The sequence below is a fragment of the Drosophila tropicalis genome, unplaced genomic scaffold (assembly GCF_018151085.1).
Source record: "Drosophila tropicalis isolate 14030-0801.00 unplaced genomic scaffold, ASM1815108v1 contig_158, whole genome shotgun sequence".
NCBI classification, from domain to species: Eukaryota; Metazoa; Arthropoda; class Insecta; order Diptera; family Drosophilidae; genus Drosophila; species Drosophila tropicalis.
The window spans coordinates 5,264,443-5,286,041 of record NW_027172602.1 but is presented as its reverse complement, the minus strand read 5'-3'; the positions used below and the strand labels follow the sequence as shown (position 1 = coordinate 5,286,041).

At 39.2% G+C, this 21,599-nt stretch overlaps 6 protein-coding genes across 13 annotated transcripts; 3 read left to right on the top strand and 3 right to left on the bottom strand.

The window, feature by feature from the left end:
• The first annotated feature begins 20 nt into the window (after window positions 1-20).
• Window positions 21-2,321, top strand: RpL22 (Ribosomal protein L22). The gene is made up of 3 exons (XM_068296563.1): window positions 21-149; window positions 348-977; window positions 1,957-2,321. Exons 1-3 carry the CDS (start codon window positions 138-140, stop codon window positions 2,221-2,223), a joined length of 909 nt encoding a protein of 302 aa, XP_068152664.1. The 5' UTR covers window positions 21-137; the 3' UTR covers window positions 2,224-2,321.
• A 1,095-nt stretch (window positions 2,322-3,416) lies between these two features.
• On the bottom strand, window positions 3,417-5,690 carry LOC137582107 (uncharacterized). The gene is made up of 3 exons (XM_068296552.1): window positions 5,540-5,690; window positions 4,739-5,482; window positions 3,417-4,679 (listed from the first exon to the last, which is right to left on the bottom strand). Exons 2-3 carry the CDS (start codon window positions 5,424-5,426, stop codon window positions 4,018-4,020), a joined length of 1,350 nt encoding a protein of 449 aa, XP_068152653.1. The 5' UTR covers window positions 5,427-5,482; window positions 5,540-5,690; the 3' UTR covers window positions 3,417-4,017.
• A 104-nt stretch (window positions 5,691-5,794) lies between these two features.
• On the top strand, window positions 5,795-6,435 carry LOC137587299 (coiled-coil domain-containing protein 86). Its single transcript, XM_068303641.1, has 2 exons — window positions 5,795-6,029; window positions 6,086-6,435. Exons 1-2 carry the CDS (start codon window positions 5,896-5,898, stop codon window positions 6,375-6,377), a joined length of 426 nt encoding a protein of 141 aa, XP_068159742.1. The 5' UTR covers window positions 5,795-5,895; the 3' UTR covers window positions 6,378-6,435.
• Window positions 6,436-6,588: 153 nt separating this feature from the next.
• On the bottom strand, window positions 6,589-7,833 carry Tim9b (Translocase of inner membrane 9b). The gene is made up of 3 exons (XM_068303642.1): window positions 7,701-7,833; window positions 7,536-7,631; window positions 6,589-7,467 (listed from the first exon to the last, which is right to left on the bottom strand). The coding sequence occupies exons 1-3, from the start codon at window positions 7,719-7,721 to the stop codon at window positions 7,234-7,236; spliced, it is 351 nt and encodes a 116-aa protein (XP_068159743.1). The 5' UTR covers window positions 7,722-7,833; the 3' UTR covers window positions 6,589-7,233.
• Window positions 7,834-7,909: 76 nt separating this feature from the next.
• On the top strand, window positions 7,910-11,459 carry LOC137587298 (uncharacterized). Of its 5 annotated transcripts, none has more exons than XM_068303637.1 (5): window positions 7,910-8,223; window positions 9,487-9,674; window positions 9,865-10,156; window positions 10,235-10,480; window positions 10,548-11,459. In XM_068303637.1, the coding sequence occupies exons 2-5, from the start codon at window positions 9,487-9,489 to the stop codon at window positions 10,851-10,853; spliced, it is 1,032 nt and encodes a 343-aa protein (XP_068159738.1). In that variant the 5' UTR covers window positions 7,910-8,223; the 3' UTR covers window positions 10,854-11,459. The 5 variants fall into 5 exon arrangements, with proteins under 5 accessions (XP_068159738.1, XP_068159741.1, XP_068159739.1 ...); XM_068303638.1 differs by lacking the exon at window positions 7,910-8,223 and adding an exon at window positions 9,033-9,149; XM_068303636.1 differs by lacking the exon at window positions 7,910-8,223 and adding an exon at window positions 9,128-9,145.
• Window positions 11,460-11,641: 182 nt separating this feature from the next.
• Window positions 11,642-21,369, bottom strand: Fur2 (furin-like protease 2). 4 transcript variants are annotated; one of them, XM_068303634.1, is made up of 17 exons: window positions 21,274-21,369; window positions 17,726-18,623; window positions 17,553-17,657; window positions 17,391-17,469; window positions 17,191-17,318; window positions 16,467-16,601; window positions 16,246-16,405; window positions 15,873-16,176; window positions 14,624-15,805; window positions 14,368-14,555; window positions 14,142-14,298; window positions 13,795-14,069; window positions 13,452-13,734; window positions 13,174-13,373; window positions 12,797-13,105; window positions 12,478-12,716; window positions 11,642-12,381 (listed from the first exon to the last, which is right to left on the bottom strand). In XM_068303634.1, the coding sequence occupies exons 2-17, from the start codon at window positions 18,452-18,454 to the stop codon at window positions 11,941-11,943; spliced, it is 4,914 nt and encodes a 1,637-aa protein (XP_068159735.1). In that variant the 5' UTR covers window positions 18,455-18,623; window positions 21,274-21,369; the 3' UTR covers window positions 11,642-11,940. The 4 variants fall into 4 exon arrangements, with proteins under 4 accessions (XP_068159735.1, XP_068159736.1, XP_068159733.1 ...); XM_068303635.1 differs by having other exon boundaries at window positions 17,200-17,318; XM_068303632.1 differs by having other exon boundaries at window positions 17,191-17,469.
• Window positions 21,370-21,599: the final 230 nt, after the last annotated feature.

Below are 21,599 nucleotides of genomic sequence, written 5' to 3'. Positions count from 1 at the left end.
ATTAAAAAATTTTAGTGTGACCGTACCACCTTCAACTGACAGCTGTCGAAGCCGTGAATTTATTTCAACGCCGACGTGTTGAGATATTTTGACAGCTCGTTTTGGGTTCTTTTCTTCCGTGGTTTTCGAGTGACAAGATGGCTCCAACCGTAAGTGCTCAAAAAAAAATCGTGAAAAATTCTGGCCATCGTGAAAGTTTTAAAGCAAATTAATCAAAAATAATATTTCTCATATTGTTGGTCAAATGGTTTACCATACATTACTTGCTCAACCGAATTGTAGCTCTGAAATTTCGTGTAAATGTTTCATGTGTATTATTTTTTTTTTTCTTGTTCTGCACTTACTAGGCCAAGACCAACAAGGGTGATACCAAGACCGCCGCCAAGCCGGCCGAAAAGAAGGCTGCACCGGCCGCTGCTGCCAAGGGCAAAGTTGAGAAGCCCAAGGCTGAAGCAGCCAAGCCCGCTGCTGCCGCTGCCAAGAATGTGAAGAAGGCTCCTGAGGCTGCTGCCAAGGAAGTTAAAGCTGCTGCCACCAAGGCTGCTCCAGCTGCCGCTAAGGCAGCCGCCGCAAAGCCAGCTCCCGCCAAGGATGCTAAGAAGGCTCCAGCTGCTGCTGCCGCTCCAAAGAAGGATGCTAAGGCTGCTGCACCCGCCAAGGCTGCTGCTCCAGCTGCCAAGAAATCGGCTGCCTCAACACCAGCAGCTGCTCCACCAGCAAAGAAGGCTGCTCCCGCTAAGGCCGCTGCTCCAGCTGCTGCTGCTGCACCCGCTGCCGCTGCTCCAACTGCTGCCGCTCCTGCTGCTGCCAAGCCAGCTGCTCCCAAGCCCAAAGCTAAGGCAGCCCCAGCAGCCAACAAGGTGGTGAAGAAGAATGTTCTCCGCGGCAAGGGCCAGAAGAAGAAGAAGGTCTCCTTGCGTTTCACCATCGACTGCACCAACATTGCTGAAGATAGCATCATGGATGTTGCCGATTTCGTAAGTACCACCAATAGGAAGAGGAGAGTAAGTGCCGTCACCTCCTACTATTGCTGTCCCCCCATTGAGAACTTTGATTTACCACACCAAGCTTTTCATTGCCTTCTAACAATTAATGCCAAAGGCTTTGGATAAAAAGTTGTGGTTATATAGAAATCCAGTTGAGATTAAACTTTCATAAGGATGAGTAAGTAAAATTGCTCTTACCGTTGATTGTTAACAACTTCTGGGACAAATGACTCACTCCAAACGAACCACAATCAATCTCTCGTCTATTTGCTTTCGTTCCGTCTATCATTTTGGCGGCATTTTGATCTGATTTTCTGAAAAGGGGCTCTGGGCACTGCACAACGGGGTAGCCACTGATCGCCAGTGACCTGGTACTGGCCAGTTGGTGCAACCGTCTGTGAACAGCGTCAAGTCGTGCTATGTGTACCGCCACGTGGTGGGCCCTGGGTTGAGTGTTTGTCACATCCGTGTCCGCTCAGGCCAAAATTCATAGTGCGCCCTGCTTGAAGGTGCTTCACTTTATTTCGTTGCACTGCAGGTTTTCCCATAATTTCAATATAGAGAGAGAATCCTTATTTTTCCGTAAATTTGGGCAAATCTGCTAAAGCGCTAAACGTGCTATAAGTTTGGCGCCTCTGATGTGCAGGGCGTAACAATCAGGTAACTAACACACACACACCCTTACTATATTAAACTATAAGTCAGAAACTTTAAAAGGCCACGCCGATTTGCCGTCAGAGAGTGAAGGACCATGCAAATGGGCCATGTCGCTTTGATGGCAGTGTACTCAGTGGCATATTAAAAAATTGGTCACTCTTCTTTATTTGGGCCTTTTGTTTACTATTTCATTGACTTTTGGCCTTAACGAAGAAAGAGACAGCTTAAAAAAAAAAATCAATCAAATATTCGATAAAACTCAAAGCAAACAGGACAATATTTAACCATAACATTTCTTTCACTCATTCTGTAGGAGAAATACATTAAGGCTCGTCTTAAGGTCAACGGCAAGGTTAACAATCTTGGCAACAATGTCACCTTTGAGCGCTCCAAATTGAAGCTCCATGTCAGCTCCGATGTGCAGTTCTCCAAGGCCTATCTGAAGTACTTGACCAAGAAGTATCTGAAGAAGAACAGCCTGCGCGACTGGATCCGTGTGGTTGCCAACGATAAGGAGTCATACGAGCTGCGTTACTTCAGAATCAGCTCTAACGACGATGAGGATGATGATGCGGAGTAAAGATGATTATATATTGTCATAGTTGACACTATGTATATACACACACAAACATCTAAAGAATGAAAGAAAGAATGTTCTCTTTACAATTTTCTTGTAAATGCTTGTTTTTCTTTTCATTTTAATTGAACAACTTAAAGATGGGGTGTGGTGTGTATAAGAGAGAGAGAGACAGAAAGAGAGAGAAAAAAAGGGGCTTGCAAAAATAAAAATATTTTTTTGTAAACCTTGAAAAACCTTGACTATATTTATTTTGCGATTGAAAGTAGCTTCTAGAATATGCAAAAGAGAATAAGGTCACAATCAGCCAAGGTTAAAGAATGGCCAATCCTGTAAACTCTGAATTTTATTGTCATTTTAAATGTTGCGAATACGTTATTGTTGACTAAATGGAATCCAAAGGTCTGGAAATCCGTTACTGCAAAAAATCAAAAAAAAAAAAAAATAAGGCGAAAGAGAACAAGCGGATTCGGTTCTCTATTAGCCCTATTTCGTATTCTCTCTTGCTTATGTAGAAGGAAAATTATCTTTCATCTAAGGAGAGTATCGATCTTGTAGGTTAAGGGGAAGATCGAGACAATCGGGGGAACATTCGATAAGCAGCTGCAAGCAATAAGACGGACGCCAAAATAAACTTTCGCATGGGTAAGCTCTAACATGAGACCCTGGCACCAAAGCGTCGGTAGAGCCTAATCCAGTTTTTGTGCTCTTATCTTATCCAACAAAAGTCCTCACACGGCCTATGGAATCAGCGGAATCATAATGCAAAGCCCATTTCATAATAAGTCACCTGTTCTGAGATATGCTTGACTTAATTTAATGATAAAAAAACTTGGTCGGATATAAAATATTGATTGAATAGGGATCTTGATTTGTTGAATTCAAAGCTTAGAATCTAGGAGGCGACAATTGTTCTTCAAAATAATTATTTTATTGACCCCTCATTAATCCTAAACATTGATATAAACAATAAGCAAATATTCCATTTTTTTGTTAGTGCTGGATAAATAGTTGATTATTTTATTTTAATTTTTTTTTGGATTTGTTCTTTAGGAATAGCGAAAATAACAATACTTTAGTGTAGAGTGAGAAATATTCAAATGTTTCTTTTTTTTTTTTCAATTACAAAATGTCAATTGTGTGAATATTAATATTATTACATTATCTAGACAACAATAAAAACAACAAGGCAACAATTACAGCTATCTATTTAATTGGTTACATCACAATTATTAACATTGACATAGAAAAATATTCGTTGAAATTACCATTAAATATGCATCATGGTAGAAGGGAGGAGAAGAAGGAGGTCGAAAGGGGGAATGTGGGTATGTCTTTTTTTAGTTATTGTTTTCTGTTGGGTTCAAATTGCCATATACGAATACGAATATGTATATGTTTATATAGTATATCGTTTAACGAGATTCACAGTTTTCATCACAATTGAAGGCAAAAAATTTCATTATTTCATATCTAATATCAAAAAAACAGCAAACAGCGAGGGGTAAAGAGTAGATAAAGAAAGTGGGGAAAAAAGGGGAGAAACCACTAAAAAATATGTATGGAGAAATACATACATTTAGTTGAATCTCTCTCTGTGTGTGTGTGGGAGGAAGCAATACTAGAGAAAGCGACTACAAAAGCCAAGCGCAAATTGTGTATTCGTGGAAATGAGGGAGAGTGGGCGGCCTGCAACGGGGGAGACAGACAAACAGACACTGGGTGACTAACACTGGAAAATGTGAAATACAAACAGAATGTGTAAAACAAGTTCGATCGTTAGATCGATCTTTGCAATTAAAGCTTGAGTATCTGACTGCCACATAGCAGGGCAATTCCCATCATGAGGACTCCGTTTGCACCCACAGCACCAACACCACTATTAATATTGGCTTTTACTGCTGCCTGATCTGGAGGCTGTTGCACTTGCTGTAATCCGGGCTGCACCTGCGGTACCATCGGAGCCAATGGGGCCGGTCCCTCGCCGGCGGGTGCCGCTGGCGGTGGTGGCGCCGGATAGCAGGCAATTTTCTCAACTTCAATCATTTTGGTGCTATCATTGGGATCCGTCTCATTCATTTTGGTGGGCACACATATAATGCCACCGGCTGGTGGTGGTTGAGCAACTGCATCAGTGCCATTAGCCATGGGCATTGTGGCATTTTCCGGATTGAATGGCGCCAATTGTGCTGGTGGTGCTGCAACATCCTTTGTGGCATTCATTGGCAGAGCGGCTGTTGCTACTGCTGCTGGTGCTGCTACTCCTGGGGCATTAATTACAGTAGTGCCATCGGCACTAGCATTTACGGGCACTCCATTATTGATGATAATTATACGATCTTGTCCACCACCATTGGCTGCTGGTGGAGCAGCTGCCGCCTGGGATGAGCTGCCGCCAGAAGGTGTAAGCAAATGTCCCAATACGGCTCCACCCACAACACCACCCAATAATCCAGTACCTAAAAAATGGGCACGGAATGGTTAAAGGAGTTATTTGTGATGGAGAAATTTTACTTACCGAATCCAGGCCCAGATGATTGTTGTGGTGGCTGGGCATAATAGGTGGCTCCTGGTGGCAAAGCTGCTGGCGACTGATAATAAGTGGCTCCCGGTGGTGGGGCAGCTGCTGCTCCTGGATGATAACCACCCGAAGGATAGTAGGTGGCCCCGGCAGGTAAACCAGCTGGAGCGCCGTGATATCCTCCTGGTGCCGCTGGATAGTATGTGGCACCAGCTGGCAAGCCGCTATATTGGGTACCATGATTCTGGGTGGCCGTTATCGGTTGATGAACATTCGCACCAGTTGCTGCTCCATAGCTGGGCGGGTTGTAAGGTGGTGGGTGCTCATTTGCATTGGTCCGAGCACCGCCAGCCGGATTTGCAGCCGAATAAGCTGGTGGTGGTCCCTGATTATGGGTGCCAGAACTCTGTGCGGGAGGATTCCAACCGATCGGACGATTCGGCTGGGAATTGTAATTCGGATAACTTAACTTGGCCCCATCGGCATGAGAATTGCTGCCCCCATTAGTACTGTAACTCGGCTGAGTCACATGACCCGACCCAGACGAAGATGACGAGGATGGGCTTTTACGCTGGCTGCTACCTTGGTTACGGCGCGCATCCACAACATTATTGTTGCCAAAAGCAAACAGAACCGCTGCAATGATGACGACAATTGCGTAGTATTTGACCACCATCATCATCATTTGCCAATAAAAAGCCCTCGGTTGTTAACGATTTCCAATATCCAATATGCGCAGTGCTGGGCCGAAATGAGAAATGTCAATCATAAAGTTGAACAAATGTGCATGCTAATTACCCAAACTTGTTTTGCTCGGCCAGTTGTTGCTAGTCAGAGTAATTGTTGTTGTTGCCGCTCATAAAACGATTTACCTGTGCGAACTGGGCAGCACCCGAAGAAGATTTGGCTAACGGTTGTCAATGCTAAAATACAAAAACAATTCGAATGTTCGCCGTAAAAAATGAAATTTGCCGTAAATGGGTGAATATTCGCCGTAAAAATCGCGATTGCGATGCAACCTATCGAAAATCGACATTCCGGAGCAAAACCTATCGAAAAGCGTCATCACTTATCGAAAGACGAAACACGTGCAATTATTATTGTTTTGTTTGGTTTCTGTATTCCTATTTTTTGATGGTATTTTAATCTTTTTCATGATGAGTGATGTTTCAGCAGCAAAACCTAAAACTCCGACAAAGCCGAAAGTAAAGAAAGCGGCGAAACCGGAAGCTAGTATACCACGGGGCCAACCCAAATCCAACAGACCATGGAAGACACCGAAACAAAAGTAAGATTTAAATTTTAGTGACTTGAATGCAAGCTCTTAGTCTTTCGTTTTTGCAGATTTAGTAAAATCAAAAAGACTGTGAATCGCCTGTCCTTTGAGAAGAAGGTGGCGCTACGAGATGAACTACGCTACATTAAGGAGAAATCTAGAGAGATTAAGGATCAGCGTAAACAGGACGCTGTGCAGCGTCATCAACGTCGAGTGGAGAATGCCGAACGTCGTTTAGCCAATGAACGTCGTGCCGAGGTGGTGCAGGTGATCAAGAATCCTGCCAAGATAAAGCGAATGAAGAAGAAGCAAATGCGACAAATTGAAAAACGGGATACAAGTGAAGTGAAGGTTGTTTAAAGTTGGGAGGGTTCTACATTTTAATAATAATAAAAATTTAGATGTATTTATATCCACACTTCGACCAAGTTGTTATGAATTATGAATGACAACTCACTGAAACCCGTCCTCAGCTTAGTTGGCATAATTTTGGGTAACTAACGTAGTCATTTACTCCGGTTTGCCGATATTCCTCCTCCTTTTTTTTTTTAATAAATGTAGACTCGGCGAATTGCAAGAAAAACAAGCTTATTGTTATTTTCTTTAACTTAAAGACTAATTTAACAAATTAACATAAGTCAAGACGACAGTAAGTTGAAATGCTCCTAAGATTTCTTTACGTCCATTGATTTTGCGGCCTTTTTTGATTTAGTTTTAGCTATCAAATGAGGGAAACCCATATGGGATTCAAACGAAGCTAGACATTATCCCATCTATGATCGTCTCCTTGCTTTTGACCGCGTAAATTGAACTAAAAATGCACTTTGATTGGCCGCAAGATTCTTGCAGTTGGTATGATAGGGAATAATTATAGCAGACTTTGAGAAAATCTTTACTATTCTGACTGCTTAGGTCAACAGGATGTAGTTGGAATCGTTATTTCATGACATACGACTGATGGGCTTTCATGAGTTCTTCCAAAAACGTATGATTATCGGAAACTGTGGATGGTTGTGAGAAAGACAACCATAGCTCATATAAAAAGGTTCGAATCTTTCAAGCAGAGATCTATTTTGATCGCTCCTAGTAAATAGCATTGACAGAAACTAGAGCGGGTGTTTTGTTGTTGTTTCTTTGGAAGTTTAACGATGTGTGTTTTGTGGATGTGTGTGTGTCATTGTTAACTATCTAGCAGTGAGATGATTAATAATCGATGCTACATAGCCAGTTTGCCGCTTCCTGGATTCGGGCTGGGAGACACTGGTGTCAGAATGGCAGTTTCGCTTTGTCTTTGCCGCTCTTCCTGTTGCTTTTTCTCCAATATCGCTGCCTGCTCTTCCATCTCCTTGACGCGTTTGGCATTAATTGTTGTCTGTACATCGACATAAACCTTCATCATATTCCCATTGAAGCGTGCAAATTTCGTCACACAACGGTCAACGCAGGTGCCCTGGGAACGCAAGATAAAAGACAGGTTATTATTCTTTGTTCCCTAATAGTGTCTTCTTTAAGTCTTACCTCCTGGCTGCCCAATTCCCGTTGATTCAGATTATCCACACAACGATTGAAGCACAGCTCGGTGACTTTGTTGTATAATACAAGAAAATCTTTTAACTAAAAACATTAAGGGGGACGATAAAATTGTAGAGTATCATACTGAACATGACTAGATGGCATGCTTACATTACGCAAATTGGAATCCATGGACTCAAATTAGAAATACTTAATACAATTTTTACAATAATAATATTGACAGCTGTCGCACATTGATTTGACGGTGTCAGAGTGATGCCAGAAGTTTTAATGAATCGATAACGCATAACGGTTCGGTACTTTAAAGTTCGAAACTATCGATGGTAACCATCAATGTTATCGATAGTAACATCGGCAGTTTACCAGCTCTATTCAACATAGTCGAAATCCCGGATTCAAAACGGAAAAATAAGAACAACAAATACAAATTTTACTGTGATCAGCTTAATTTTTGTATAAAATTGCGCAAAAATGTGTTTTCTGAATTGTTAAAAAAGAATCTCAGTTTCGCAACTCAAGCGGGAATTGTGTACCAAGCCATTCTACAGACACACACACGACATACATGTATACTGCTGTATTTGCATATGTGTGTATATGTATTTGTGAACAAACATATGAAACTTAAGCTATTATTTACAATCAATCATTAAGATCGTAATCCATGTAAAAGGTAAGATAAACAAATTTAATTTTTGAAGATTCTCTAACACTTTCAGCGTTATAAAAATTTTGAATATTACTAATAAGAAGAGTGTCCACAAATACATGCAAACAAGCATACTGATACCTGTGCGTACATACCTATTTACGTGAGGTATATGCTTAAATCTGGGCTTATTTGATCATACACATACATGTGTGTGACAGCTAAGGTCGCTGTGCGTAATATATGTATGTATGTATGTATGTAGATATCTTTATAGATATTTCTAGGTAAATATGTACATATGTATATGCATTCCAATCAGTCCATTTGATACTTACTAATGTATGTATGTATGTACATACGTACATTTGTCAATAACTATCAATAACAATTTGTCAACAATATAATAATGAGATATACCTACATTTAACTCGGGTATCATCGTATCGTTTATGTGTCTCTCTAATTCATTGAGAAAGTAGAAAATGAAAAATGCGAAAGAACTAATTAAGATAAGAAAACAGTTATTTTGTATTGTCACACAAACCTGTGTGCCAAGTATGCATGTATGTATGTATGTTTGTACACACAAACACACACACATACGCAAGCATATGTATGTGGGGAACATAAGGATGGGATCAGTTTTTGGCAAGGCCCAACTAACTCATCTCTTTTTAAAATGGAATCTCTCCTAAAGCATATAATAGCAATTATCATTGATAGGAATGTAATAAATTATAGTAAGCCGTTCAAGAGCTCAGAATGCTAGATTTTCAAAAGACAACCAACAAATGTCAAAAAAGTAAAAATTTTTGAAGCCTTTTTAATTTCACAAAAAGATTATTAGTAAATTTTAAATAATATGAAATTTTTGGCCCAGAATTTCTCATTACTATTGCTTACCTGCAAAGATCTTGGAGCCGCTCCTGCAGTACATTTTGGCGTATGTATGTATACAAATGTGTGTGTATTGTGTGCTTGGTGAAGTCAAAAAGAAACAGTTGTGTACCGCCGCTACCCCACACATCCTCCACCTGTACACCAACTCCGCTTGATCAGCAACCGACCGATCTTCCCATACCAGTTGTCGTCGGACGCTCTCAGTCTCAGTTTCTCTCTCTCTCTCTGTCGTTCTCTGTCTCTGGTGACAATTGTGGTACAATAAAAAAACGAGAGAAAACAAACACATGTTTAAATATTTGAATAAGATATACACACAGACATTATTTTTTTTTTTTTTTTTGTTTTCTGATTTGAATTCGGGCACTGATTTTTTTTTTGTAGATGGCTTCCAACTCAACGAAGAAAAGCAAGTCATCTGGTATGCGCATTTTGTGGATACCAGGACGAAAGAGCCATCCGAAGGGACACTATAGTGCCACTAATAAAAATGTCACATATACAAGTACGCAAAAGAAAAGTGAGGTTTGGTCCCTGGGCGGCAGCAAGGCGCAGACCGAGCTGATTGATTTGTAAGTAAGGCGCCCATTCCCACTTGCCTCCATCCATCCATGCACGCACCGCACCGCACCTGAAACCCAACCCATTAACACTCCGTGTACGATAATTGAAAACTCATGTCCCAAATCCTAATTTAAGCAACGATCCGTTGACCAAATCCTTTAACTTTTTACATTCTTTTGTTTTTACATTCTTTTATAGTCCATCTCCGGAATCAATTGATAATGCTTCTACATCGTCCCTGGCCATTGCTGCAACCACCTACTCTCTGAGTAAGACAACAAAAACTAAAACAGAGTTTTCATCAAGCGATAGCCTTACATCGGATGAGATAGCGGTTGCTGCTTCGGAATGCGCCACATTGCCCGCAACACCAATAGCCACAACCTCATCCAGTTTAAGTAGTCCCCTTTCTGAGTTGGCACCATCGACACCGTCCACCAAAGCCATGACATCACCGATTGTGGTAACAACAGTTGAAATACGGGATTTGGTAAGCAGCATAAATAGAGAGGGAGTGAGTGAGAGAGAGTTTTGAAACTGTTATAACTTTCGAATTTCTTTTCTGCAGCACAACATCCTGAATCCCGACGATTTGCCCAAAATTTCACTGCCTCACACACCATTGGGCGAAGCGACAGATATGATGCTAAATAGTTCGGCTGGCACAACAGCCTCAATAGAAACCACCTCATCGCCATCAACTAATCGCAAGATTGATGGTGGTAGTGCTGGAACCGGAGCTAGTAGCACAATTGGCACCAACGTTTCAAGCTCGCCCAATAGAAACAAATACAAAAACCATAATAACAATCAGGTAAGAGTTATTATTTTTAGCTGCTTATTTTTATAACTTGTAAAAATATAATTTCATGGTCATTTAGGAGGACATCAATTCAATTAAAAGCATTTCCAGTTTTGATGGACAGCGGATAAGCTCCGATTTCGGTTGGATCGATGATGCGGTGCAAGAGCGAAATTGTAACGATATGATGCATAAAAATAAACGCAAAAAGTCGAAAAAGGCACGCGATAGCAAACTACAATTGGATCAGATCGATGCCAAGGTCGTTGAGTATCCACTTGATGCCAAATTAAAGGAGGATCAGTCTCATGACAATGACTCTGATGAAAAGGTTGTCAAATGTTTATATTACTCACTTATGTGCTGCGACTGTACTATATCATAGATTTGCATTAATCACTTTAAGTAACCTTAAAAATGTATAAAACCATATATATGTGTGTGTAAAATACCTCTCGAAACCAGCTACTATACTTATACTTACAATCCATATACATCTATATATATATATATATATAGTATAAAGTTTATACTATAAACATAAGAAATAACTTTTTGTACTTTTTTATAAACACATACCCGAAACAAACAAACAAACATACATACATACAACATTTTCTCACATTACATATGGTATGCATGTATGCTTCTGAGATTACAATTGCTGCTGCATACATAACATTTCCAGATATAGATATACCGAGTATATATCAGTCAGTTGGAAAAAAAACTGAAATCGAAATGAATTATCGAATTTATGAAACAATAGATATGCGAAACTAATATCGAATCTAAATACCATGCATATGTATATGAATTACATACATACGTACGTACATGTATATTTATTGTGTGCATGTTACCAATTTTAATTTTCAATAAAAATTGTTTTTTTTTTCGGTACAAGTAAACAGAAGAGAACACATGTATTATAGCTATATGATATTTCTGTAAATAAAGCATTTTCTATAAATTTAACTAAAAATAAAAAGTACAATTTTTTACTTTACGTTTGTTCGTCTAAAAGAGTTGTTTATCCCTTTTCTGCATACATTAGAGTACCAATTATGAGAAAGGATTGGATCTTTAAAATCCGTAAAAGATTCCCCTAGGATGACAAAAGTTCTGATCACATTTAAATAATATTTCAAGAAAAAAAAAACACGATTATGGTTCAACTTGACATAACATTTTTCATAAAAATTTAATACAAACATTAAATTTACAAATATATATATATATATAAAAACAATTCACAATCACATATAAATTTTTATCTTTTTTTCGGATGTTAAATATTTTGATTTGCTATATTCCTCAAAGTAAGGTTTTTTGTTTAAAAATTTACTAGTCCAGAGCATGAATTCCAAGATCAAAGTGGTTGGTTGGGTTTTTCTCTTTTGGTACATTTGAACGTTCGCCTTTTTGTCAATGGATCAATCAAATCAATCAAACATTTAATATCAAACGAATCAGCTAAAAACACTGCTCTTTGTATTACTATTGCTGCTGCTGCTAGATGCTGCTGTCTGATTTGTTTGAATATTTTTATTTTTAGCATATTCCATTGTATTTATGTTGGTGGAGGACCTCCTTGAGTGGGACTCATTGGACGATTTGTTATTGGTATGAAACTCGATAGCATCAATATCATTTGTACTCTTTAAATAAAATTCGTTACCATGAATTGTGCTTGTTTTCGGTTCGTAAACAATTTTTTTCCCGTCCATGGTATTATTATCATTATCATCATCGGTATTATCATCAGAGTCATCGTCTTCACCAATATTGAAAATAAATCTAGCTTCATTGCTTGTCTTTGTGGTGGTCGGATTCTTTCTTCCATTTCCACTTGATTTGCTAATTATTTTCCTATAACGCACCGAATTTCTCGATACGTGGTTGCTATTACGCTGCAAATAACAACATAAACAATTTTTAAATACACAAATCAAATCTAGTGTATACATATATGTATGTACATGTGTATGTACTTGATATATATCTACCTGTAAAACAGCAAAGATAATGGAGAAAATTGTGATAATCAACAAACAGATGGCAACTGCAATTGCCGTCAGAGCCGTTAAGGGTGAATCGAGTCGTAATAGAAACTCATTGCCATTTCCTTCTTCATTGCCGTAGGCTCCTCCATTACTTCTAGCACCATCTCCACCACTTTTAAAACTATTTTCGTTTCCAATTACAGTACGCCGCTTGCCGCCAGTCGACGTTGCCTTACATTCACCTGAAATAAACACATTCCCACAGAGATAGAGATGAAATTTAATTCTCTTTCTCTTTTTTTATTGTTTTGTTTGTTTTTACCCGTTTGCTTATCACAGTGACAACAGGAGTCATCGCTTCCCGTTGATGTGGAAGAGGAGGAGGAGGAAGAGGTGGTATGATTTTGACAGCATGGCACACACTGACTATTCAATTGATCCAAATGCAAAGGAGTCGCGCATGTTTTACAAGAATACTGGCCAGGTCCCAGGCAAGAACGACAAGAATTGTGACAGCTCTTGCACGTTTGTGTTGTAGTATCATAATACTCAGAACTAAGGCATTCCATGCATAGGCCGCCATCCAGCATAAAATGTGGTGGGCATGACGAACAAGCAAGTGGCCCGGCATCTAATGATGATGAGAGATAATGTGTTAGCAATTTGGATGCTCAATGGTTTCCTTCTTCTTTTACTTACCATTGCAAGTCTTGCAATAATGATGACATTTCTGACAACCAAAATCAGATTTGTAGAATCCTTCGGGACATTCTGGATGGCATTCACCAGCTGCCAATTGCCAGCCAATTGGACATTGAACACACTGATTTCGTCGTGGTCCACTGCAAGTGCGGCAACTGAGATAGCATTTGGCACATATGCCACGATCACTATAATATCTGCATAAGAGACAGAAAAAATTCCATTGCAAGATGCATTAATTTGATATAGACTAATCGCTAAGGCATTTGCTTTACCCATCGGCACAAGTTGTGCGACATTCGCCATTCTGTAGTTCCAGACCCTTGGAGCAGTTGCTACAATTGGTGCGAGAGAAGCATTGTGTACAGGTGTGCAGACAAGGCGAACAAACGCCCGTTTCCATAAAGAAGCCATCCTGACAACCGGTTACACAATGATTCAATTCAAGCAGACGATTCGATGGACATGACATGCAATTGGATTCCAATGGACCGTTGCATGTCTCGCAAGTGGCATGACATGATTGGCATTGACTCTCAGTTGGATTAAAGAATTCAGCTACAAGAAAACAAAAACCCAAATTAAACCGAATTCCTTTCTGTTTCTAATTCCTCTTACAATCACTGCACGTTTCGCTGCCAGCTACAATGCACTTGTCCTTCTTGCTTAGTGTCCAATTCTCCATACAGTCGGAACAGAGGCCATTGCTGGTGCAGGTCTTGCATCCTTTGGGACATGGCATGCACTCGAGACGTTTTTTATCAGCATAGAAACCATCTGGACAATTGTTCATGCATTTGGTTTGCCAGGCATAGCGACTTGGACGACATGTTATGCAATCTTGATCCGTTGGGCCATTACAAGTACCACAGGTGGAATGACAGAAGGCGCATCTGAAAAGCGAAACGATGTTGCTTGTTAATGATGTCCAATGAAATTCTAATTTTCTCCTTTTTCTAGCTTACTTGTTATCCTCCGTCTCGTATGTGTCCGAGGGACAGGCCGAATAGCATTTATTCTCATGCATAACAAGATGGTGATCACAACTAGTGCAATATTCTGGATGATCTTGGCATGATGCACAGTTGGGCTCACAGGGAATACATGTACGATTTTTGGTATCTTGAACAATGATAAAAAGAAAACTTAATGAAATAACAGCAAAAGCACAGAAAAATAAATTCTCTTTACTCTCAAAATATCCATCGGGGCAAACTTGCAGGCAAACGGCCAGATCGATGACATGCAAGTGGGCTGGGGCACAGGTGAGGCAACTGTCTGGTCCAGCGCCAGCACAAGTTTCACATGAATCGTGACAGGGCCAGCATATGCCCATCTGATTGGGGAACGAACGGGGCGGGCAACGACTAACGCAAGTGCTAAATGAAAGACAAGGGTGAATAAGCAAAATCAAATTGTAAATTTAAATACATGGTACACCACTTACTTGTCTAGACGATAATGACTGCAGGAAACACACTGAGTTGGTCCACGTCCGTAGCAACCCGATGTACCGCATTCACCATCGCAGGAATGTAGGATCAATTTATTCTTGTTGTTGTTATTGTCGGCCATCTCATCGTCGGCCACAATGCTAGCAGATACGTTATGACCATCTAATGTGGCCGTAGCTGGCTCTGGATTCGAACCGGCGCTGGTAAATATATTCTGATAGTTCAGATAACCAGCAAAACTGTCCGTATTAAAATTACCACCTTCGTTCGATGGTTGCCCTATATTCGAGGCCGATGGAAAGAGGAACGGATTGGAGCCCACCGGATTACGCAATTGTGGATTCGGATTGAGTAGCTCAGATTTGAGACGCATTGGCTGGCTCGAGGTGCCATAGAATATCAATTGCCACTTTGACAATATGCCTGGCTGATTGACACGTCGCCTGCCGCCATTAATTACTTGCAGTGTCCAGCGTCCCTCGGCCTTTTCGCCCCAGAAATGAACACTCAGGAACGGCCAATCATCGAAATTGGACTTAACAATATCTCGGGGTCGTTCAAAAAGCAATGTGCTGGTTGTACCCATCGGAGAGGTTAGCAGAATACGCAAATTGCCACGCGGAAAGAAGCGCAATGTAATTCGACACTGAACATGCTCCAGATAGCGTACCTCATTGATAGTGCCGGCGCAACCATTGACATCCATGTGAGTGGACAAAGTATAGCCATAGCTGCCATCAATTTTACGATCTTCATTATTCTCCCGCGACTTACAAATGTGCTGTGGCGGCACAGATGTCCATTGCTCGGCCAGGGAAACCATGGCGCCCGCATCCATCAGACCATAACCAAATTTGTGACTATATTTCCGTTTCACGCTATTCAATGTCCATCCACTCTCCTTCTCCAGCGGGCCTGGTCGTGAGGTATAGACCACCAAATACTGCATATCGCGCCATGTCAACGCCGGATTGGCCTCTAAGGCTAGAGCACAAATGCCGGCGGCCAACGGGGCCGATGCTGAGGTTCCTGTATGCTCAACCGTACAAATGTGATCGGGTCGCAGACGTCCATCCATATCAACAGTTGCCACACTCTTGTCATGTCCCGGGGTTCCCGAACTGTATGTGGTGGCCAGTGTTGAAGAGCACTCCTCAAGATACCACGGCTTAAAGCTGCCAAAGTGGTAAAACGACATAATGAATAATTTTTCTAGTAATCTTAAGATGTATCTATAATTACCCGGCCTGAGTTGCACTTGATATGGATAGGGTGAAAATGGAGTTGGTGTAACCATCGCAATTGCATGAGTCGGTATAACGGCCTCCATTTCCCGAGGCCCATACAAATATCGAACCTTTGCCCTGACGGCCACTGGTCACACCATAAATAAAGGCACGACGGGCCAGCGGTCCGGGACCATCGACTGTTGAGCCATCATCTTCGGGACCCCACGAGGCACTATAGATATCGATATGCGAAGGGTTCAAGCTTAAAGCTTGTGCCTCAACCACATCATTAACTTTTCCATCCAACATGCGTACACCTGGAATTCAAATAAAATTTGTTAAGGGATATATCTCAATTTCTTTCGAATCCTTTATCCTTTATTTACCACCAATGCTAGCATTATATGCCACACCCACGCCGCAATAGTTATTAAAAGCAACAGCAGCTACCTCTCCGGCACAGCGTGTTCCATGCTTATTATCACCATTATCCTGAGGCGTTGGATCCGAGTCATTGCCATTAATATCGAATGATGCATCAGGATCCTAAAGTTAAATATATCAAATATTAAATATAGACCAGGTGTATCTAATATGGTATACTTACATAATTCTGGGCGAGATCGGGATGATTTGTTTGTATACCGTCATCTAGAATGGAAACCACGACACCTTTTCCGGTATAACCCTTTTGCCAAGCAGGTCCAACATTCATGTCTAAGCCATCCTTAGCTCCGCCATTCTTCAAAAGTCCAATAATAAATGAAATAAACAATATTAAGTTAGAATATGTATACATATTTCCTTTAAGAGTTTTTTTTTTCTACTAAATACATTTACATCTACAGTAAAATCCGATAAATAATTTTCGTTATTAATGGAAAAGAGAGATAAAAACATGCAAGACATCACAACGACTTAGATATACCCTGCACCCTGTACATGAAACAAGTTAAATAGTTCAAAAGTAAATCCTTTCGATCTACAGCTCTTGTTGATTTTCGAATATCGATATTTGGCATAAGAAAATACTCTCTGACGCCCTTTTTTGATTTGATACGTGTTAGCATGTATGTAAGTGTCCTAGCCATATAACAAAATTAGCAAATACTACGGGAAACATTCACTAATTTTCCTATTGGAAAGTTATCTTCTAATCTGCATTATGAGCCTGAAAGCATTTTGGTTCTATGTTTGCTAAAGGCCCTGCACTGGCTTAATCCGGAACGAAAATCAAGGAATGTTACAAGTTATATACGAAAAAGAAAAGGATATTTGTAAATTTGAATTGAATTGAATTGCATGCATTGAAATCGACATCGATTACATACTTTACTCACCAAATACCACTGTTCCTTAAACAACGGATCGGAGAATATTAAATGTGCGGAAACATCTCTATATTCCATGCGTGGCGTATGTGTGGATAGAGTTGGAAGCACCGATTGGGATTGAGATGCTGGGGAGAATGAAAGATGCGAATTCGGATCGATTATGTAATCGTTTGGTTGACGCAAAACACTGTACGGACTGTAGGTGGGTAATATATCTTGATAGGGTCCATCTCTTTTACGTCGAATTTTCTCATGTTGCTGCTGCAGCCATTTAACCTATTTTTTTTTATCACACAAAGAAGAAAGAAATTTAATCATATACACATACATATGGAGTGTTAAATGACATTATGGCCTACCTCGAACTCTGACTTTAAGGCACTGTGATGCTTGCGACTCGAACGAATCGAACGCTTAGATACGCGGTGGTGCTGATACAGATAATAGTCATTGAGAGCTCCAATCTACAACAGGGAGAAAGGAAATTATGTCATAAGCTTGCGTGTGTGTGGAGGTTTTCAATAATATTTACCTGTCCCTTATTGGTGAAGCCATATTTTGCTGCTATTGCATCGGCTACAGATTTACCAGCCGGTATATAGACGGCAAATTCATTTGTATAAATTGGTTCCTCTGGCATATTATATGAGCCAAAGATATCAATATCATTTAGATGCTGATGCAGATGCTCATGGTAGTCATCGTAACTATTTCTCTTTGTACTGGCATTAATGTGAGTATTTGTCTCTGTCCCTGTTCGCTCTACATTATGAATGAGATGATGTTGATTTTGTTGTTGTAGGTGATGTAGATAGTCGGCATGTACACTCTCATTTTGTTGTTGGAGTATTTTGCCAGAATTAGTTGAGCTTTCATTTAAATTTTGATAAGCACTAGTATTTCGGCTTAGGTTAACTATTAAAACTAATAAAAAATATATACAACTGTTTGCCGCCATACGGCTAAATGTACATAAATAGTTTCTATTCTGGAGTTTTACATATGGAGGAGATTGTTTTCTCCTCTCCTGCTGCTGTTGCTGCTGCCGGCGGAGGAGCGGAATTCTTTTATCAGTGCAGTGCTTTCGATATGCAGCGGCGGGCAATCCCACAAAGGACGAGGCTATACAGGATGCTGACAATGATGTTGATAACGTTGACTGTAGCCGATCATCATCGTTATCATCATTATGATGATGATGATGAGTTGTGTATTTTGTTCTATTGTTGTTGCCGTCGCTGCCTATTGTTACATCAAGCATATTTAACTATATCGATCAGTTTTTGCTTCTTCTTCTACTACTACTTTTATGTATTCCTCTTCTATTAAGGTAGTTGTTGGATGTTACTCCTCGAGAGTCGTTTGACAGCGGGTCGTCCTTCTCCTATATCCGTATTCATGTATATTGTTTTTACAATTATGTGGTGTATCTAAAGAAACAAACAAAACAAAAAAATGCCAAATAATTGTTTAAACATTTTTCTTTTTTTTTTATCTTCTTTTTTTTCCGTTGGTTATAAAAATGATTATACAGCAAAAAATTAGCGAAAAACATAAAGAATAATACGTGGGATCATTGTGAATCTTTTGTGAATGTCAATGCAATGATGGAGTGAGTGAAAAGAGACATGAGTGTCTCTGAATCATTATCAGCTAGAGCTACAGTAAAGGCTCGAAAATTAAAACCACTTTGCGGTCAAGGTTGAAGTTTTTTCTTAATGTTTCAGTTGACTTAAACAAGATATATATAAGATTTATATTTCATAAATATTAGAACACAAAACTATATTATATAGACGTTCAATAACATTTATATTTCAACAGTTTTTAGTCTTTTAGAGGTTTTTTATAAACTTATTTAGTGTTTTTTAGTTAGTAGAAAACATTATCAGTCCAGTTTCTGTTTCTGAATCGTAAGACTCTTTCAAATCAATTTAAAGTTAGAAAATAAATTGAAATGTTTTTATAAAGCCTTGAATATACATATTTTCAAAATTATAATTTCTATTCTATTTCTATTAGATTTTCATTTTAGTGCTTCTAATGTTATATTGTTAGGAAATATTAAATCATCCGGACCATTAAATACCCTACTTGTAACCAATTTCAACTGAAGACATGGTCGCTGTCCGCTCAAGGCAATTTTCACTGTAGTTTTTTTTCTATCAGTGTGTTGTTTAGCCCAACTATGCTTTTTCCCATGATGTTTGGGAGGGGGGGCAACTCGACAACTAATAACAATTCTATTTGCTGATTACTGATGCAAAAAATAAAAAACAACAACAAATAGAAATATACATACATACGTACATATACATACATATATGTATGTACATATGTGTATATAATAACATGAACCCACAAAAAGGAGGAGTGGAGGTGGTAAGGGTGGTGATTGTGTGGTTCCTTTACAATTGAAAAGAGTTGTTTGTTGTACAATAAGTTAAAATACAAGTGTTTCCTCTCATTAAAATTAACCTGAGTAGATAGATGGATGGTTGGATGGATGGATGGATGGATGGTTGGGTGGATGACCTCGTGTTTCTGCTATCTGAGAATGTTATTGACTCGACTCAACTCGACTCGAAACGTCGTCTCATATGACGTCAAGGCGGCGTGCTTATAAAAATTAACTCATGAACTTGGACTGCAAAATTTTTTAGCTAATTTATTGTTTCAATACTATGGAAAAGGGCCAGACCATAAAATATAAAAAACTCTGATTTACTTAGAATTTAGTTAATATCGTTTGTTATCTCCACTGTACAATTGTACTTATAAAATTTCTCATTATTTGCTTAAAATATTAAAAAATATTTTATTTTTTTGCTATTGCGAGTTTGAGGGGATCTTTTTGAATATGATTCACTTATGTCATTTCTCTCCTCTTCTTAACACCTCCCCCCAACGTGCTCTTTATAATAAATTGTTTCCGACAAATCAAAAACCCCCGTTAATCCGAAGTTGTACACATAAAAAAAAAGTTCTGTCAGGCGATTTTATGTACATACATATGTACATATGCATGTGCTTAAAGAGTGAAACTGGCATATGAAGAGAGATATCCACATACATACATACATATGTATGTATGTATGTATATTTTTATGTGATGTTCCTTAAGCGCACGTCCAGCTAGGCTTTATTTACATACATACATACATGTACAGATGTACATGCATATGTATGTACATATATGCATATAAAAGTGTATGCACATACATATGTATATTGATAATTTGTACGTGTGTGCACGATGCATATTGTTTTGAATTTATTATCGATAAATTGGCTTGCCAGTTGTTGGGGTGGTGGGGGTGGTCTTGGGGAGGGGTATTGCTAAATGTGGGGGTGTCGTCTTTTAAAACTGTGCAGGCACGTACATGCAAAGCATATGCATACATGCATAAATGTATTATATGCAGGTAAGCAGCATATTTAAAACAAAAAAGTATCCATTGTACACACACACACACACACACAGAGAGAAACACTCACTAAATATATAGAGTTTTGTATATAAACAATATTATATGTATGTATGTACATATATGTAAATTAATTCCGGTTTCTGTTTCACTGTGCCAATCCGTGTCTTCTGTATGCGTGTCCGTATGTACTACACACACACAGGCACACATAAATTGAAACACGTCCACTTGCTGCCCTTTTCTCCGAAAAATTTACACTTACAAAACAGAAAATTTTGCACTAATAGTACACAAATTCACAACACATCAAAACACACACATTCAAAGATTGAGCCAGACTTGTTGGGTATGCTTGTGTGGGTACGGACACACGCATATGTATGTATGTATAAGAGTTTGCATCAAGTACATACATACATACATAAATCAGCATCAGTTATCAAATGTATACATACAGACATTGCTACCTATGTATGTATTTATATACATATTTCATTTAAATTAATTACATTCACCATTTTTTTTTTCTAACACGCTTGACTTAACATTTATCACCACACACACAGAAAAAAATCGAAACTGGAATTGAAATCGACCAAAAAAACACAAAAAAATCGGTGGAGTACAAAAAAAGAGAACGCGTGCTTACCATGTGTACATAGGAACTAACCGAATGGACATGACATGGAGGGGACGACGCAAACCGAACGAGCAACCGAGTTCGACTGCGCTCCAGCTTAAAACTGAACTTTATTTTGAAGTTAACACATACATACATACATATACAGAGACATTGCCATAGCGTTGTCGTTGCCATAGTTGTTGCTGTTGTTGTTGGTTGTTTCTTTCTCGCTGGATTTGTGCTAACCGCATCTACATACATACATACATACATACTTACATACATTGAGATGTACGTACATTCGTACTTTACCGATTACTTGTGTGTGTGAATTTAATACCATGAAAGCACAG

Bases quoted from the DNA above. Each gene is read 5' to 3' on its own strand.
- RpL22 (XM_068296563.1), top strand. The intron at 978-1,956 runs GTAAGTACCACC...CTCATTCTGTAG, and splicing joins TCATGGATGTTGCCGATTTC to GAGAAATACATTAAGGCTCG.
- LOC137582107 (XM_068296552.1), bottom strand. From the start codon at position 5,426: ATGATGATGATGGTGGTCAAATACTACGCAATTGTCGTCATCATTGCA. The intron at 4,680-4,738 runs GTAAGTAAAATT...CCCATTTTTTAG, and splicing joins ATCATCTGGGCCTGGATTCG to GTACTGGATTATTGGGTGGT.
- LOC137587299 (XM_068303641.1), top strand. From the start codon at position 5,896: ATGATGAGTGATGTTTCAGCAGCAAAACCTAAAACTCCGACAAAGCCG. The intron at 6,030-6,085 runs GTAAGATTTAAA...TCGTTTTTGCAG, and splicing joins TGGAAGACACCGAAACAAAA to ATTTAGTAAAATCAAAAAGA.
- Tim9b (XM_068303642.1), bottom strand. From the start codon at position 7,721: ATGGATTCCAATTTGCGTAAT. The intron at 7,632-7,700 runs GTAAGCATGCCA...TAATGTTTTTAG, and splicing joins TGGATTCCAATTTGCGTAAT to TTAAAAGATTTTCTTGTATT. The intron at 7,468-7,535 runs GTAAGACTTAAA...TTGCGTTCCCAG, and splicing joins GGGAATTGGGCAGCCAGGAG to GGCACCTGCGTTGACCGTTG.
- LOC137587298 (XM_068303637.1), top strand. From the start codon at position 9,487: ATGGCTTCCAACTCAACGAAGAAAAGCAAGTCATCTGGTATGCGCATT. The intron at 9,675-9,864 runs GTAAGTAAGGCG...ATTCTTTTATAG, and splicing joins CAGACCGAGCTGATTGATTT to TCCATCTCCGGAATCAATTG. The intron at 10,157-10,234 runs GTAAGCAGCATA...TCTTTTCTGCAG, and splicing joins CAGTTGAAATACGGGATTTG to CACAACATCCTGAATCCCGA.
- Fur2 (XM_068303632.1), bottom strand. From the start codon at position 18,454: ATGCTTGATGTAACAATAGGCAGCGACGGCAACAACAATAGAACAAAA. The intron at 16,406-16,466 runs GTAAGTATACCA...ATTTAACTTTAG, and splicing joins CCGATCTCGCCCAGAATTAT to GATCCTGATGCATCATTCGA. The intron at 13,374-13,451 runs GTAAAGCAAATG...TCTCTTATGCAG, and splicing joins CGCACAACTTGTGCCGATGG to ATATTATAGTGATCGTGGCA.